The sequence below is a fragment of the Alligator mississippiensis genome, chromosome 3, assembly GCF_030867095.1.
Source record: "Alligator mississippiensis isolate rAllMis1 chromosome 3, rAllMis1, whole genome shotgun sequence".
Classification (NCBI taxonomy): domain Eukaryota; kingdom Metazoa; phylum Chordata; order Crocodylia; family Alligatoridae; genus Alligator; species Alligator mississippiensis.
Window position 1 is genome coordinate 183256807 of NC_081826.1, and position 18065 is coordinate 183274871.

General features: G+C 40.4%; 1 protein-coding gene across 17 annotated transcripts in view; it reads left to right on the top strand.

Moving 5' to 3' along the window:
• Nucleotides 1-18065, top strand: part of MPDZ (multiple PDZ domain crumbs cell polarity complex component) — a 140132-nt gene that overhangs the window by 112168 nt on the left and 9899 nt on the right. For 13 of the 17 annotated variants that reach the window (XM_019483830.2, XM_019483827.2, XM_014611102.3 and 10 more), the window contains 16 exons: nucleotides 227-389; nucleotides 1022-1218; nucleotides 4674-4765; nucleotides 5073-5163; nucleotides 5463-5543; nucleotides 6797-6889; nucleotides 6974-7048; nucleotides 9931-10108; nucleotides 11339-11484; nucleotides 12760-12843; nucleotides 12959-13152; nucleotides 13610-13757; nucleotides 14164-14250; nucleotides 15918-16014; nucleotides 16758-16798; nucleotides 17914-18036. In XM_019483830.2, coding sequence (XP_019339375.1) covers nucleotides 227-389; nucleotides 1022-1218; nucleotides 4674-4765; nucleotides 5073-5163; nucleotides 5463-5543; nucleotides 6797-6889; nucleotides 6974-7048; nucleotides 9931-10108; nucleotides 11339-11484; nucleotides 12760-12843; nucleotides 12959-13152; nucleotides 13610-13757; nucleotides 14164-14250; nucleotides 15918-16014; nucleotides 16758-16798; nucleotides 17914-18036 — 1890 coding nt within the window. The remainder of the gene's footprint in view (nucleotides 1-226; nucleotides 390-1021; nucleotides 1219-4673; nucleotides 4766-5072; nucleotides 5164-5462; nucleotides 5544-6796; nucleotides 6890-6973; nucleotides 7049-9930; nucleotides 10109-11338; nucleotides 11485-12759; nucleotides 12844-12958; nucleotides 13153-13609; nucleotides 13758-14163; nucleotides 14251-15917; nucleotides 16015-16757; nucleotides 16799-17913; nucleotides 18037-18065) is intronic. The other 4 variants (XM_019483833.2, XM_014611103.3, XM_059724726.1 and 1 more) reach the window with 2 other exon arrangements.

Sequence of the window (18065 nt, forward strand, 5' to 3'; positions counted from 1 at the left end):
AATGTCAGTTCTGTTTGTTAAAAATGCATTGCGCCTTACTATACCTTGCTTAGCATTCTTTTATCTCCTACAGCTTTTCTGTGCTGTTTCTCATTAAGAATTCCTGTTGCTTGGTATTTAAATTTCAAAGTCATAGTCATTGCCATTTTGACATTTCCACATACTAGATTGGCCTGCACAAGAGGCTGCATATGCTTAGCCATGACATTTTTCTTGTTCTCCACAGGCATCCAGTCAGTCAGAATCAGAACCAGAAAAGACTTCATTTTGTAATTTGCCTTTGCCACCTCCTTCAGCCTTTTCAGGAATGAGCTATGATATTGCACAGTTATCTTCCAGCAAAGTCCCAGAGGATACAGATAAGGAGGATGAGTTTGGTTACAGCTGGAGTAAGTTTATCTTTAATGAAGATAACATTTTGAAAAGCTCAGGGCTGAAACAGGAGGAGAACATGTGCTAAAGTGTATGTCTTCTTTTTTATCTGCTGAGTAGTCTGGGTATAAATTGTTATCAGCAGCTTTCAGTTGTGTTTGGATAAACACACGCACATTCTTGAAACACCAGATTGTTTGCTCTTTTTTATGCACTCCATTTCAACATTGGTCCTGGTAAGTGTAGGTTCTACCCATCACATAATGGAACAGTAGGAATTCAGTACAGTGTACCTGACTCATGGCAGTGGCATTGACAGTGCCTGCTTTCTGAAGTCAGTCTCACCTGTAGTTAATGGAGGGGGATTATTGCTTTGCAAAATTAAAAAAAAAAAGTGGAAGAGATTTAATTTTTTGGTATGGGGAGAAACCAAGAGAGAAGTTTTGGAAACATTTTGACAACATTTTGACAAACAACATTAGTTTTAGCAGGAAAGGAGTAAGTTACACTCTTTGAATTACTTTAGTTATTTTGGGATTCTGCAGTTGCATGTATTAGATGCATAAGTTAATCAGCTGCTCAGCTTGTTAAAGTTTGTAATAGGAATTCAATTCCTACCGCACTCAAGTTTTCTCCTATTTACATTTAGGAAAGATAACACAACGTTATGGAAATCTGCCAGGAGACCTTCATATGATAGAGTTGGAAAAAGGAAAAGCTGGCTTGGGACTTAGTCTTGCTGGCAACAAAGACCGATCTAGGATGAGTGTCTTTGTAGTGGGAATTGATCCAAATGGAGCAGCTGGAAAAGATGGCAGGTTGCAGATTGCAGATGAGTTACTTGAAGTAAGTTTTTAGCAATTTATATTTAACTATAAATATGTTGATTGTTGCTACATCAAAGAGCTAGATTCTTAATGCACCATAAAGGTTTCAGTTAACCATCTAGCCTCATAATCCCAATAGTTTAATAGTTTCTAGGGTCGGAAGGGACCTGAACAGATCATCAAGTCCAACCCCCTGTCCTAGGCAGGAATGAGTACTGGGATCATGATACTCTAGCCAGATATCTATCCAACCTCCTCTTGAAGACCCCCAAGGTAGGGGATGTGCAGGCCGGGTGCAAACCCGCGGCCCTTGTCGTGCTGCACGCGGGCTGTGGCCGGCAGCCCGGGCACGCCGGGTCGGAGAGGGTGGGCGCCGAGCTAGAATTAGGCACAAATGCTTAATGGTTGATTTTAAGATCGTTTACTTACACCGAGATGGTCGCGGTGCAGGCTGAAAACTTGCTTGAGTTGCGGTTACAAACAGAAAAACACGAACAGTCACGTGGAGTTTGCTAGGCTCCACGCAAACAGAACTCCAGATGTCCAGGACAAGCGCGCCTCAAAACTCGTAGATACGTCTTATAAAAGGTTACCGCACAAAGACGGGAAGAGGTGGGCGGTGGATCAGGCCGCCAAACTCCTCTGGATCTCACACAGGGTTTCTGTTACCCTGCCGCATACCCAGAGTCCCCACGAGATGGATGTGGAGTCCTCTTCGGCTTGGGTGGAAACTGCTCAAGCCTCTTATACGGCTAGCAGGCCAATCGCTAGCCGTCACGTGGGAATAATTTAGAACTAGCCAATAGCGGGGAACAAATTTGCATTCAAAGAGCGGGAACTCTTTGCACCGTGCATTTCTGTGCTGCAAAGAAAATGCACCCTGCAAAGACAGCTGCAAAGTGGCGGGAACTCTCTCCTTTGCACGTGGGTTCTCTGTGCAGCAAAACTCCACCGTGCAATGAAGCTGTAATCCCACGGGGATAATTCTAGTGCCGAAGCACACACAAAATCAGACCTTTGGGTCATGACAGGGGAGAGCACCACCTCCCTTGGGAGCCCATTCCAGAGCCTGGCAGCCCAAACCATAAAATAATGCCTCCTGATTTCAAGCCTGAACCTGCTCTCAATCAATTTGTGGCAGTTAGTCCTTGACCCGTCCACCACCACTCTCTGGGTGCGACCATCGAGCCAATTTGCCACCCATCTGACCGTGTAGGCATCAATGCTGCAGTCGCCTAGTTTTTTTATGAGCATGGGGTAAGAAACAGTGTCAAAGGCCTTCTTGAAGTCCAGGTAGACTTTAGTATTATTCCCCTGTAATCAGATTTTTCATTCTGGTATGCACCTAATGGTTGAGGTTGGAACTTTTTTTTTCACCCAGACCAGTACTGCATAAAATAGGGGGAAAAGTTTTGGCATCATAGGGAAGAGAAAAACGTACTTTTAAACTCAGGAAAATAGTATGTCATCCAACTATAGTCTCACTGTTGCCCCACCAATCTCTGTGGACTGCTGTAGATCATTATATAATTACAGTTTTGTCTACTAAAAGGCGCTATTATATATACTGGAAAGTGTTGTTTTTTCTATTTTGTATTACATGCAGTGGGAATATAGGGCACCTATACACATGCCTGACACCCGCTCCAGTGCATGCTAATTAGCATGTGTTGGAGCAGACTCGATTAATCACACACTAACTAGCACAGCCCAGCAGCCTCAGTGTCATGTGTATTCGTCATCCCGATACTTCAAAAAGGTGAAGGGTGGTGCTTTAACTAAAGCTCATCAAATGAGCTTTATTTAAATGCCCCCGCATGCCAGTCAGTGTAGTGCACATGTAGCCCCTACCGCCTTTTGAAGCGCAGGACATTGAATACACATGACACTGCAGGTGCTTTTAATTAGAGCCGCTTCCACGAGTCACTGTAATTAAAGAGCCTTCCCCCACCCCAACCCTGGAGCACATGTAAGGATGCCTTTAAGAAAGAGGAAGTCATGGACTCTGATGATTTTATGGTAGGGTTTGTCCCCTTTGTGGGGGGGTCGCTAGACTGACTCACTTCAATATAGGTCCTCCACACTGCAACAGGCTCCCCTCCAGGGACAACTGTAGTGCCGTCTAAAGGGCACCCTATGCCTGTTCTCCTACTCCAGTTCCCCTTATTGACCTCCTCCACTCTTGCCTGCTGTGCCTTGATGTCAAAAGTTAATAAATTTGAGAGGCTGCCTTCAGATATCCAGAGTTTGGTTTTTGGTGGCTTGACCCACCCTGCTCATCATTAGGCTTCCAGTCATCATGCTCTAAGTATAGCAGGTCTCTCTCTTGCTCTCTCAGCTCCCCTGGCCCAAGTCTCAAGGGAATGGCAGGCATCTCTGGCCTCCATCACTCTCTCTCTCTGTGCTGGATCTCTGGCCCCACCCTGCTGCACCCATACCCCGACCTCAGCCTCCTTGGCTATAGCCCAGATCACTCCCTTGGCCCCTTTAAAACCCAGCATACCCCAGGCATCCTGCTATGTGGCCCCCTCATCCCTTACAGCCACCATCCAGTCTTGCAATGTAACACAAACTCCAAACAAAAACAAAATATGTAAGTTATCTCACCATCTAGCACACCTGAAGAGCATCTTCTTTTGTGAGGATCTGAGCCTTGGGCCCTGGGCTCAGGCATATATGGCTCTTTCTCCTCCTCCTCCCAATCCCTGAGCCTGGTTCGCTCTTAATAAAGCCCAAGTCCTGCTAATCCCTTATTCAGCAGCTCAGTGTTCTGCTGCCTGCCCTTGGCGCTCATTGGTAAAGAGGCCCAGAGGAAACCCTCATCTTTCCTTCAAATTATCCTTAAAACAGGCTTCGCCAATTCTCAGTTTGAGGGCTTACCACAGCTTTGTGCTTACACCATCAAATGTCATTTATAAAAATGCATTGTCTGAGTAAATCATTGCCCTATCCTGCAAACACACTTACTTTGATCACATTTAGAATTCCTTTGGGCTTCAGTGGAACTACTCAAGTCAAGTCACCCACAGGCATAAATTTTTTCAAGATCGGGTCCTTGTATTGTAAGTGCCTTGACATGAAGACTGTTGTAAAGTGGTTAACAATGTTGAGATACAGTAACTAATACTAATTTTCTTGCTTGATATGGATAGTTTATTTCTTGTTGGCAGATTTACACACAAGTTTTGTTTTATTCCACCACTAGTGAATCAAGCTATAATCAATGAGGAATAAAAAAAAGATGTGCCTCCTAGGCAGTGTAATGTAGTAAAGGACATCTTTAGTACATGAAAGTCTGAAATCACACTAACAGTTAGGGAAGAGCACCCAATAGAAGGTTAAAGTCAGGCCCTAATACATTGGAGACTAAAATTTTAAAATGGTGAAGTCAGGCACAGGGGAATTTTGCATAATTAAGCTAAAATGTAAAAAAAATTAAATTCTCAAACGTATTTGTCATTCCTACTCACATAGATAAATGGACAAATTCTCTATGGAAGAACTCATCAGAATGCCTCATCTATAATCAAATGCGCACCATCAACAGTAAAAATCATATTTATCAGGTAAACACTGTTTAAAGTTTCTTATAAATGCTTTTTTCAGTTTTGGTACAAGCAAATTTTTATTTTTTAAATTTTTATTAGACCTTTCCCATGTGAAAATTTTACCTATGTTTTTTGTGTATATGCTGCTATGGCAGTAACATTCTTTGAAAACAACATGTATTACAAGCTTTCTCTTTTTATAGCTGTGTTGTGACTTCCAACAACATAAAAATAAACATAAAATAAAAAATGAAGGCATCTTATTAACCTTTTAGTAAGAAAGTTGGTGATGCTGTAACATATGCTTTAATTTAATATATGACAGAAATAAAGATGCAGTGAATCAAATGGCTGTTTGCCCTGGGAAATCAATAGAATCTTCACCTTCCACTTCAGGGGCTCTTCAGAGTCAAGAGGTAAAAACAAATATCTGGTTAATTTATTTCATTAAGATGATAAACAGTTTTCTGGATAGAAAAATACCCTATTATTTGTTATGCTTTAAAGATAGAAAATGTCCACAAGGAAAACTGAATGGGATTTGAGTGCAGCTGTGAAACATCTTATGTTCCTGATTATGAGGAGTTACACCAGTATAAAGTGGTCTGTGTGGAAAATCAGACCCTCTGTTGAAGAATAGTCTTCTTTAATGTTTTAAGGATGAATTAAATGCTTTATAAAAAGACTTTTTTCATTGCTATATTCTCTTTTCCAGAAAGAATCAAGTCCTACAAATCTTGTTACAGCAGTAGATTTGAGTTCATATAAAAATGTTCAGCATGTCGAACTTCCTAAGGTAATTTAAAATTTTCAGAAAACTGATATTGGTGCAGGTTGATGGGCACCTTAATCTCACCAAGTGTAACTTATGAAGCTGTTTCCCTTTGTGGGCAGAGAAACTATTTTCCTTTCCTTGGAAGTAGGGATCTGAACTTCTAGCATTCTCCTCCTGTTTGCAGGTAGGACCAAAAACACCCTGGGATCAGCAAAACTTCAGTCTCTCAGCTAGGCATTTCTCCTGTTTAGGCAGGTTGTACATGTTTCAGAAATAATACACTCCTTGCCCAAGGTGCAGAATTTCAGTAAATAGTTGTTAGGGCTTGGTACAGAGGTTACTGGGACTTTGCAGTTAAGAAAAGGCAGGTGAGGGAATTAGGGGACAGGTGTAGGACTTGGCTGTACATGGTATGACCTCATGGGTACAGGCTCAGTGGGGGCTATGCTATCTCTTTTCTTTAGTGAACTTGTTTGACCCAGCAAAACTGTTTAGTTTCAAAGCATTGAACAAAGAGGATTCATATTTTGAGAGAACCAGTTCTTATACTGCTACAAATGACTATGTTCTTGAAATTGGTTAATTCTTGTCTGTGATGAAATCATTGACTAAATTGTTCCAAATAAATTAATTAGCATACTGTAAGTATCAAGTCCTGGGAAGCAAAATATATACTGTTAACAAAAAAATCATACACATAAATTAAAATGGCTATGTGTTCTCTGATCATGAACATGGCAAAGGAGGGAAAGAAAAATGTCTCCTGTTTTGTAATAACACATGGAAGAAAGCTGTATGCAGGAGATTAAAGAGCTGAGATTTTAAGGTTAGTCAGATGCATCATTGGCAACTGGCCTTGTCTTTCTAACTGGGAGTAGATACTACAAGTAACAGTGTCCATATGATTTACTTAGATATTTCTAGGTAAAATAGTCAGGGAAAATTCATGCCACCGCAAATCTTAAGTAATTTAGTCAGGGAGGGGATATATTTTTCTTTATCCCCTACATTTCCCATTCCCTATTTTTTCTATAGTATACAATGGTCTTTTTTAACTTTTAAGTTAGAAGTATTTCAAAGCTATTTAGGTTCTCTACCATGTTTAAGGATTGGAGGAGGTGGATCATTTGCAAATGAATTTTTATAGTTTTAGATGTGTAAGGAAAGCCCAAACTTCCATGCTGTTTACAAACATCACTATATTCTCGTAAATACATGTACTTACACTTTGCTAAATGCAGCATCTAATGGATGATAGTTATTATTTCCCATAGGATCAGGGGGGAATTGGTATTGCCATCAGTGAAGAAGACACAATTAATGGAGTAGTTATTAAGAGCTTAACTGATCATGGGACAGCAGCAAAGGTGAGTGAATTAAATGCCAATCAATTCAGGAAAAAGAATGGAAAATATTTCCATATTGATATTTTCTGTTAATTTTATTTCCAGGATGGACGGATTAAAGTCGGGGATCAGATACTGGCAGTGGATGATGAAGCAGTTGTGGGCTATCCCATAGAAAAGGTGATTTAGGAACATACAGAGTTCTGTGACCTTCTGAGGGAAATCCCTACCAGCATTCACTTCCGTTTCTGCCCTTGTGGAGGAGATCCAGTATGGTTGTATTGGTTGTGCTCTGGGAAGTAGAGATTAGGCTAAGGCTCCTAGCAGATGTTATTCCATCAAGCAACATAGTTTCATAGTTAGCAGGGTTAGAAGGGACCTGAGCAGATCATCAAGTCCAACCCCCTGCCATGGGTAGAAAAGGATGCTGGGGTCAAACGACCCCAGCTGGGTGATTACCTAGCCTTCTTTTAAAGACCGCCAGGGTAGGAGCAAGCACCACTTCCCTTGGAAGTTGGTTCCAGCTCCTAGCCACCCTGACTGTGAAGTAGTGCCTCCTGATGTCTAGCCTGAATTTACTATCAGTCAACTTATGGCCGTTATTCCTAGTTACTCCTGGTAGTGCTCTGGGGAACAGGAACTGTTCCATCAAGCAACAGATATTGTTGCTTGATGGAAACTGTCATGTCATGAAACCTGGTTCACCTTCATAGGCAAATTAGCCAGAGGGGAAAAAACTGTTTGGGGAACTTGCTTTGCCAGCACTTGTCAGCAAGGAGAGCTGGACAGCTCCTGGCAACATAGATGACGCGTAACAGGGGCACTTGCCCCCCCATGACACCTAGCGCTCCAGCTGGTAGGGGGGCACAGAGAGTGCTCCCCATTAAACCTCCCCCCCGCCCATTGCCAGCTGGCCTCTGGGGGACACCCTGCCCCCTGGTTGCACCCTGCTGGTGCCTCCCCAGACTTGGGAAGCACCAGTGGGCCTATCAGTCTCCTTCCCACACCTTCAGCTGCTAATAAGACGAGCTCTGAGCTCCCCCTGGGTGAAGGAGTTGCACCCTTGACCGTTGCACAGGGCAGAGAAGATCCACATGAAGAGGAGGGTGTGCAAGGAATGACAGGGCTCAAACTTTTGGAACACCTTTTGATGTGTTTTTATGGATGTGCTTTTTCCTTTGCCTTTACTAGCAGCTTTCCAAGGAAATTCCGTTCCTTTCTCTTAAATTATTATTGTGTGTAAGTAAAGCATAGCAGGTTGATTGTCTGTTTACATTCTGCATCTCAGGAAAAAGGTGCTAATGGCTCCTTAAAGAAGCAGCTTTGTCCACTGTTGGGGAATGGGAAGAGGGGTCCTGAGTTTCCTGCTGAGGTACCCTGGAGCAACAAAATTCAGCCTAGAGTTCCTTGCAGGAGGGGGTGGAGGAAAAAGAGAGAACAGTCCACCCTTGTATGCTGGAGGACCTGGCCAAACACTGTCATCCTATCTGGAACATGTCACATGTTCAAATAAAAGTGGAATACAAACAAGCTGCAAAGATATTTTACAAGTAACATCTTTGTGACTGGATGAGCATTTTTGTGGTTTGTTATTAGGTAATAAATGTGGAATGGATATGTGGCATGTTACAATTTATTGATCTACACTTCAAGTGTAACTTGTGCCAGAGGCCTAAAAACCAGCATCTCTAATGGCTTATCTGTACGGAGGAGCTACTGCAGAACAAGTTAGCATGAATTTAAAGTGCAACACTGACTCCCTTTTTGGGTAGTCTTATTCTACACTAAAAAATCATTTTCTATACCTAAATTAATATATTTCCAGTGTATACTGAAAAAGACTCTTCTGGTATAGAATGAAAGCTGGAGTGGAACGGTTATTCTGGCCTGTTTCCCTTAGGTGATAAGCACGTAGAACTGGAACCACTTATATTAACAGTGGTATGTATTACATTGCTATTTTACACTAGCAAGTCACTCCCAGTTGGAAAGCATAATTCGTGACAACAAATTATTAAACTGTGATAGAACCCTTAGAAATTACTGTATAAATAGCAGTGTATAGTTTCAAGTTTGCTATCTCCATAGCTTTTAGGTAAAATTTACTCAGTTCATAACTAAAAAAGATTATTTTGTGCTAACTTTGAGCTCTGCAAACACAGTTTGAGCTCAATACAGAATCAAGCTGTGCCCTGTCTGGCTTATGCTGCATTACCAGTGTTAGTGATTAGAACTGGGTAAACAGATTCTGCTTGATAAAATATAATCAGAATAGAATCTATTTAATTCTGTTAGCTCTGCAGTGATAAGAGAGTAAGATGTAGTAAAATTCAGTGTTTGCTGAGAAAGCAGATGTGGTTTAGAGCAAGGAACAGATCTGCTACTTAAAATAGCAGTCTGATGTAGGCACTGTTCTAATAATTGCATTTCAAAGCCATGAGCCTGAGAGAAGCTCAATGTGAGGTACTGCCCATTCTCACAGAGGTCAAAGGGATTTGAAAGCTGCTTAATCCCTTATAAGGATCAGATAGTGTGTTTTCTTCCATTTTGCTTACTTCCCCAGCATCTTCTTCACTCATTCTTTCATTCATTTGCTATTTTTCTTATATTTTCTTCTCAAGGCATGAATTAACTTAAAGTATTTGGCTGGTATGATCCCATTCTTCCTTTATTCAGTAAGAGCTCTGGCATTGTCTCTCTTTAAACAGTGTTGATTGATACCAGTTCTCTGGTTTTTCACTAATTACTATACAGTGTTTCAACTAGGAAAGCTAACAAAAATTGCGCATCACAACTTCAAATTCGGTATAAACTGGCATAGTTTCATTTAAGTCATTTAAAACTGTTTTACATGAGTTGAGGTCTGGCCCATAGAAATTTGCCATATTTACACACATTGATCAAAATATCAATCTTCCCCCTTGTTCTCATTTCCCACATCACCATGCACTGGATGTTTTGCTCCAGTTCATGGAACAGTTCCTATGACATTGCTAATAATGTCCTAATTATCTATTTGTCATAATTAGAGAGTTGTGTTGTCTGTTCTTTTTGTTACTAAGTTTATCAGTCTGTTGAAGACATCAAAAACTACAGTGAAGCTTATGGTCAACTCGCCTGACCATGACAGTCAAATAGCACCACCACCACTTCCCAGTGCTACCACAGGTGAGCCGAAGAGCCTTCAGCAACCAGTGATGGTTCTACCTTCTGGGTCGCTGGAATCAGAGACAGTTAAAAGTAAGAACCCTCCTGTTTTGCCCTATCTCACATGAATGAAGTGATAAAAAATGAAAAGCAATATTATGAACATCTGCAAAGAGCTGCCCCAGATATTTGCATCTGTGTTCTAGGACCAGTCACAATTGTTATCCTCATACATTTCTGAGTGCAGGAATTGCTACCCTCTAGTACCTTAGGCATAGAAACCAATCTAAAGGCCTTGTTACATGTTACACTGTGAGCCACATAAATGTTAATTGATGTTAATGCTAGCTCAAGTTGGGAGTAGTCACACATTTAGGCCAGCAGGGGCCTGGAGGACTGAAAGGTAAGAATCTCCCTCCCACCCCATTCCAGGCTTCCCCCTTCCCCCCTCTCCTTACTTGTGGCTGCCTGCACTGTCTGTCTCAGGGGAGTAGGCAGGGAAGGGTTAATCTGCTTGCCTGGCTCCCATACTGCTGCTGCCAAGCTACATTGTGGGGGTGGGCAATATAGACCGAGGTACCTAACTAGCTGTAAGCTTTGACCTAAAAAGTTTTCAGGTTGCCCAGGGCACCAGAGCTCCAGATTAGCTTAAAACTAAAATCCTGGCCTTTCCTCTAGTCAGCTAGAAACACTGCCTCTCCAACATTCAGATAGATATATAGATAATATTGAAAATGTACAAAAGTAGTTAAAACATAAACAGCAAGAACATCCATGTGCTAGACCTAGGTGTGAGAGAGGTACAAAGCTGTATAAAGGAGGGTATATGTTATACATTCACAATCTTCCATTATAGTATGCATTCTTGTTATCTGTGATCTTAATCACTCAGATATTCAGTTGGTATATGCCCTTATTAATGTGAATACAATTCCCATTCATCTAATTCAGTTTGTTTCAGTGGGGTGCAACTGCTGGACAGCAGACTATGGTCTAGACACTGAATAAATAATTTCGTTTGCCTTGTACATGCCTTTGGAAACAAGCTCAGTATATGTAGGTTTGTGGAAGTTATGTAGGCTAGGCAAAGATTAGGGGCTGTGATTTTATCCACCGTACGGCATGCCGTTTTTGGAGAAAGAGCTGGGTCAGGAACTGCACAATCACACTGGTAATGTTTCAGATTAGGTTACATTTTGGACCCATTTACAGATATTCCTGTAAGACTGTCAGTGATGTCCCAAAATTTTATATAAAGGCTGTATTTCAGTTACTTGTAGCCACTCATTATAGCTAATATGCTTCATTGTAACTTTTATTTAGATACAAGCAGGTCTTCCACTCCAGCCACATTAGCCTCTGACCCAGCTACCTGTCCAATCATCCCAGGATGTGAAACAACCATTGATATCTCCAAAGGACGCACTGGTCTTGGGCTGAGCATTGTAGGGGGAGCAGACACCTTATTGGTTAGTAAATTAATGGTGCTTCAAAATGAGACCATGGTACTAAGTTAAAGTCCCTATGAGAGAGAGCTTTTTTTCTCTACAGGTAAATGTGGGCTTTTTTGGACAAGTGACGAAGCAATAAATACATTTCTGTAAGTGAAATTTATAGAACTGATTTCAGTTGAAGAATATAAGAAATGCTATACTGGGTCAGACCACGGGTCCATGTGATCTGGTAGCCTGTGTCTCACGGGCACTCCTCGTCTATGTCCCATCAAGTTCCAGGAACTCCTAGTAAACTTCCTCCTGGCTGTGGCTAAACTCACCATCTCTTAGAGCAGGAAGGAGGCTTTGGCTAGGAGAAACCTGGCAACTGTGGGGCCATCTTCTAATCACTCCTCTGCTTGTGTCTCTAGGCAGTTTCACTAGACAGTGTCCATGGGCTCCTTGGACTCATTTGAGGGGCAGTGGGCATTAGCCAGCATGCTCTGCTCCGTGTCCCCCTCTTGAAACACTTGTTATAAGCCTGTGACCCACATTCCCATCCCTGTTTTCTCTCTAGTTGTCCCAAGTAATCAGCTGTTATGCCTCTCCTGGCCTCCCTGATTCAGGGAGCCTTATAGTTAGTTCTCTTAGTTGGTCTAGGTCTGCTGTTTCCCTCTGCATAATGAATAGGTCAGTCTTTCTCATGATGGCATAGAGTGAATGCTAAAGGAAAGGTCTTGACTAAGGATGTTTGTGCCCAAAAGCTTGCGAAGAAGAATTTTTTCCAACAATCTGAGTTGGTCTAATAAAATATATCAGATTTACCCAAAGAACCTTGTCTGCCTATGTCCTGAGATCAACATGGTTACAACCTATACCCCTGCTAAAGAAAATTATATTTATGCAGAACCTGTCTAGACTGATCCATTTCCTGTCCCTCTCCCTGTACAGCTTCCAGCATTCAAAGTGCAAGAAGTCCCAATTTTGAGGTGATACCCCTAAATATCATGTTCAATAACCACGGATGGACCTTTCCTCCATTAGTTTGTCCAGTCCCCTTTTAAAATGGGTTTGGTTGTTGTTACATGTAGAAGAAAATGTAACATCCTTAAAGGTCTTTTGCTTTTAGCATTAGGAACTTGACTTCTCTTTCAGACTGGTGATGTTTTGTTTTTATTGTTTGGCTACTGCCTTCTCTTTTCACAACAACATGTTTTCAACAGTTGATTCTCTAAAGCTAAAGTTAGGGCCAACTGCAGTGTGTATTAAAGGTGTTCCTTCGATATGCAGTGTATTTTTATTAATCTACAGGGAGCAATCATTATTCATGAGGTGTATGAAGAAGGAGCAGCATCCAAAGATGGAAGGCTCTGGGCTGGGGATCAGATTTTGGAGGTTTGGTCTTATGTATATCACTTTAAATTACCATGAAAAAATGTAATCACCTTTTCTTTCAAATTATGAACGTGCTCAGTTAACATCCGACAGTCAACCTGTGGTTATATTGCAGGTGAATGGGATTGATCTGAGGAGTGCCACACATGATGAAGCAATAAATGTTCTCAGACAGACACCCCAAAAAGTCCGTCTCACTGTGTACAGAGATGAAGCCCAGTACAAGGAAGAAGATATGTATGATGTTCTCAATATAGAGTTGCAAAAGAAGCCAGGCAAAGGCCTTGGATTGAGTATTGTTGGGAAAAGGTATAAACTTTCTGGGAGACTTTTAGTCTGAAGGACACTGGTGGAAAGGTCTGCCACAGATGTGCTGAGCTTATGTAAACCTCTATTTGACCACAATTTAAAATAATTTGAAAACCCTATCATTGCTTTTAGATAATTTGTATGGATCAAAACCAGTGGATGATCCGTGTCTTGATTGAGGACATAAATGGTCTTTTTCAGATCATTATTACATTACTGTATTTTGTCAGTGTCTGCCAGTTCTTTTTTGCAGTAGTAAAAAGACGAGGCAAATAGCATTTCACTTTATTTGGTCCCAACTCGATAACTTATGGAGTAAGGTACAATGGGATCTAGGTCAATATTATTTCATAAACATTACAGGAAACAGCATTTTAAGCAAAAGTTTCAAAAGCCTGGATAGTAAATTAATTTAGGTGAATGTTAGTATAATACATAACACCTTATGTGCTTGCAGAAATGATACTGGGGTGTTTGTGTCAGACATTGTCAAAGGAGGAATAGCAGATGCAGATGGGAGACTGATGCAAGGAGATCAGATATTAATGGTGAATGGAGAAGATGTTCGAAATGCTAACCAGGAGGCTGTTGCTGCTTTGTTAAAGGTAACATCAAAGAAGACTAAACGAGTGTTTGGCTGTCGATTCAAACTTCCCTTAAATTTTAGGATGGATCCAGAGTTCTTGTTCAGACCATCATAGAGATGATACTAGAGAATAATTTGGGATAGACATCCAACTTTTTTTCTAAGTTTGCTAGTGTTCAAAGTTGGATGTTTTGGGCAGTTGTTGAGATGAAAGGAGCCATGGTGATTCCATGTAATTTTATGTCTTTTAAGACCAGATTATCACCTAACGTGGCCTTCCATGTAACATCAGCTAAAAAAATCTCTCAACCAGTAATTTTTTCACTGAATCCATAAGTTCTGTTCAAGCTATAGCATATATACACATCAGAAAGATATCCAGGCTCAGTTTAAATGATGTGTGTTATAAATTACTTGGTTTTTAGTGTTCCTTAGGTACTGTGAGACTAGAAGTTGGAAGAATAAAAGCTGGTCCATTCCATTCAGAGAGGAGAACATCTCAGAGCAGCCAGGTCAGTTATTATGAAACCGTTTAGTTTGGAAAGACCAAACGTAGTTAATCAGCGAAGGCAAACAGAAGAAATTGATTTCACACTGAAAGTGATTTTCCACTTAACCTATGCAAGTTGAAGAAAAGCAGAACCTTTTATGTACAGAAGTTTCACAGCCTTTCGGTGGTCATGTTTTATTGGCTAAAGGCATGATCCAACCAAACAGTTGCTTCAGGAGTAGCTTTGTTGTGTTGCCTGATTGTGATTTTAGGGCTGTATCCTGGGAGGTAGAGCTTAATCTCCCAATGAAACCAGTGGCATGGAATATTCCCCATGAAATACTTTATTCAGCACTCTCCTGCACTGTCCTGATATACACATAGGGACCCTGGCCAAATAATACCTTCAGCAACAAAGCACATATCTTTGGAAAGGGTGAGAAACAGGGGGATTTTGTATGGTTAACAGAGCTGTGCAGAAAAGAGGAATCTATGTCTTTATCAGGCTTTTCTGGTCAGCTCCACTGATTAATTTTAATAAATTATTTGATCTTTATCCATTTCCACATCTAAAGGTAATCTTGGTGTACTTGCAGTGTGAATGATACTGCTGTGGTTATGTGTCTCTCTTAATGTTTCCATTACTAACCATATCACACATTTTTTTTGAAGACTCCAGAGATCAGTCTGGGCTAAATTGAAAATTAATCAGGATAAAAACTAGCATACAGACCATCCAGGTCTCATAGAAACTGTATTTAAAAATTTACATGTCTGATTGCTTTGGACTGAGGGAAGACAGCAGGAACTGACCTGGATGCGGTACCCTCAGACCAGCCCCACATCCATCATCTGGCCTGTGGGGCCAGATGAGTTTGACACCCCTATTGAAGTCATACAGCAGTGGGAAGACCAAGCAAAAACTGCAGTATCCAGAAGCCTTTAAAACACCTGGGTATTCAGAATTTGGCTGTCACTGAAAATGTAGGTTCTCAACATTAACCCATGGTATTAACCCAATAAGAACACATAATTTACTTGAAGAGACCATGACTTTTACCAAGCAAGTCAGCCCAGATGGTATCACTACTGTCTAATAATGAAAAATATAACACAATATGAACCGTGCTACCCTTTAACATATATGCATACACTGCTTCCACAGATATCAGTAAAATCCAGATTGCATTTGTATGCACAAAGCTAAAAGGATCCATCTGGCCTCGAAGCTTTACTTTTGTAGAGTCTAAATTAACAAGAGATCATAGGTGAAGGTGGGAAGCAGTGTTTTCAGTTGAAAGGGAAAATGAGTAGAGAGATTCAAATCATAAAAATTAAGAGATAGATAACCCTCTCCACAACAACAGTAGTGATGTGGTGTGGAAGACCTGAGAGGCAGTAGGCTTCCTGGTCAGTGTGGCAGAATGGGTGACGCACAACTTTGCAGACAAAAGAGGTATGAGAAAGAAAAAGTGTTTGGAGTTATGGCTAATATCATGGTTATAGAGAGTGTGGGCACATCGATAGTGTGTGTTCAAGAGAATAAGGAGCAGTAGAATTGTATGCGATTTTTAACTAGACCTGAGGGAAAAGAGTAAAATAGCTGAGGATTGTTAATCATGATTTTACTTTCTGGCACGCTAGATGTTTGAAAGGTATGGTTTAATCCCAATGTGATGTTATATTTAGGTGAGTGAAGGAAGTGGCAGCCTGTCATCATTCAGCTTCCCAGTTTCTAGCTCCAGCCCACCTGAGGCCTTTGAAAGTGGTCTGAAGAAGAATGCCAGTAAGATTCCTTTGAGGCCTTTAATAGTTTATGTGGAAAATGTACACCTCATTAAACTGTCTGTGAATCAGTAGTTGAGATACATTGTTTGTCTGAAGTGTCCCAGATTGATGGACTAAAAGTAATTCCTTTCAAATCTAAATTGCAGACATGGCAGTTATTCTAAAATTTAGCATATTTATTTTTATAGCCTGATATAATAGGAACTGTTAGCAGCTTGCCACACCTGGTGTTTGTGTTGTAAGACTGTAAATTGTTAAATCAGAATTTCCCATCTAAGCATATCTTCCATTAGGCTGTTTATCTCATGCATTCCAAAAGGGGACCACTAGTGTGGAAATCTGTGGACAGTAGCAGATTTTGTATAGTCAAATCAGGAAAGATAAGTAACTGTTTTCTCATGCTTAAATTACAAGAAAGTCAATATCTCCTTAAGTGTTGTTTGCAAATTGCTCAAACAGAACAGAACAACAGACCTGAAAGTCTTATTCTGGAATGTATTTGATATTCAAAAATGGATGATTGGGTATTTTTCTTTAATTTTATGTAAAATATACCTATTCCCTCCCATCTTAGAAGTACTTCAGCTTGTTAATGTAATGACAGCAGCTTTCAAAATCTGTTCACAGAATGTTGCATAAATTAGCAAAAGCCAGAATCATTAGAGCTGTTTGCATGGCTATTATTGAAAGCTCCCTTAAAAGCCAACTTATGTTTTTGGGGTTTTTTTTATTTCACTGTAGCTTCTGAAATACAGGGACTGAGAACAGTTGAAATAAAAAAGGTAAGTCACAGTACAACATTGTATGAATCAGGGGCTAGTTTAACTGGTGTCATTATGCCAGGTTCAGGATCTGGCCACAGATTTGATTTTTAATCCTATACCCTAAATCTTGTAAATGATAAGTTTCCATTAGAATGTTTGGGTTTGGGTTTTTTTAAATTAATGAATCCATTTTTGTAGAACAATATATTGATAGCAGCTTTACATGCATCCCCTCAATCTTCAGAATGCTCTTAGGATGTAACACACACATATCTTTAATGTAACACACAGGCCTCCAATTTTGTCTGAAAATTGGTAGACAGAGAATTAGTGAGAACTAATGGGCACTTCTTTTGTTGCATTTGCATTGGAGTAAAACCACTAAAACCTAATTCAGTTGTTTTAGATTTATGAGCTCATTATTTTAGAAGTATAATTTTTTCATCTTTCTAGTATGCACTTATATTTTGTTAGAGCATACCTATGTATTACATTTTTTGAAGCTGTACTATAGATTTGATAAAGTTATCAGGGTATAAATTATGAGATTGATTCTAGCACTCACCAACTTTATACTAGTGCTGTTCCATTGATTTCCTGATTTACATGTGTGGAACAGCAAAATTAGCTCCTGTTTGTTTTGTCCAGTATTTATTTATTGTGACATTTAATCACTTTGTATGGATTTATTTTGGCTACCTTTATTTTCATTGCAGCTATTATAGATAGCTTGCCAAAATACTGATTTGTAATCTTCCGGAACAATAATTTTCGTCCGTGTCCTACAACAGCAGTACACTAGGTGGAGTGCAGAGATTAACTGTAATCTTTGAGGCGTTCATAAAGATGGACTGACCTGAAGAAGGGTAGGAGTATCATAGCTCACTTTCCTCCCACCTCCTCCTCTATTATTGCAAATTGACCTGGAGGGTTTAAAGCTGAGTTCTTCATAAGTATTCAGATATTTTAGGTCTCTTAATTTTGGGGTGTCTTGTTTGAGAAATGTAAAGGTTATAGATTGGAGCACTTTCAAAAAATGACACTTTTCTGGTATCTCAAATTAGGTTTGCAATCCTGTTTTGTATTATTTTTCTTTTGAACATATTCTTAATCTGTTTTCTTTACCATATCAGGGCCCCGCAGATTCCTTAGGAGTGAGCATTGCTGGAGGAGTGGGGAGTCCCCTGGGAGATGTTCCCATATTTATTGCCATGATGCATCCCGATGGAGTTGCAGCCCAGACTCAGAAACTCAGGGTAAGTTAGCTGTTAAGCAAGAAGGTAGG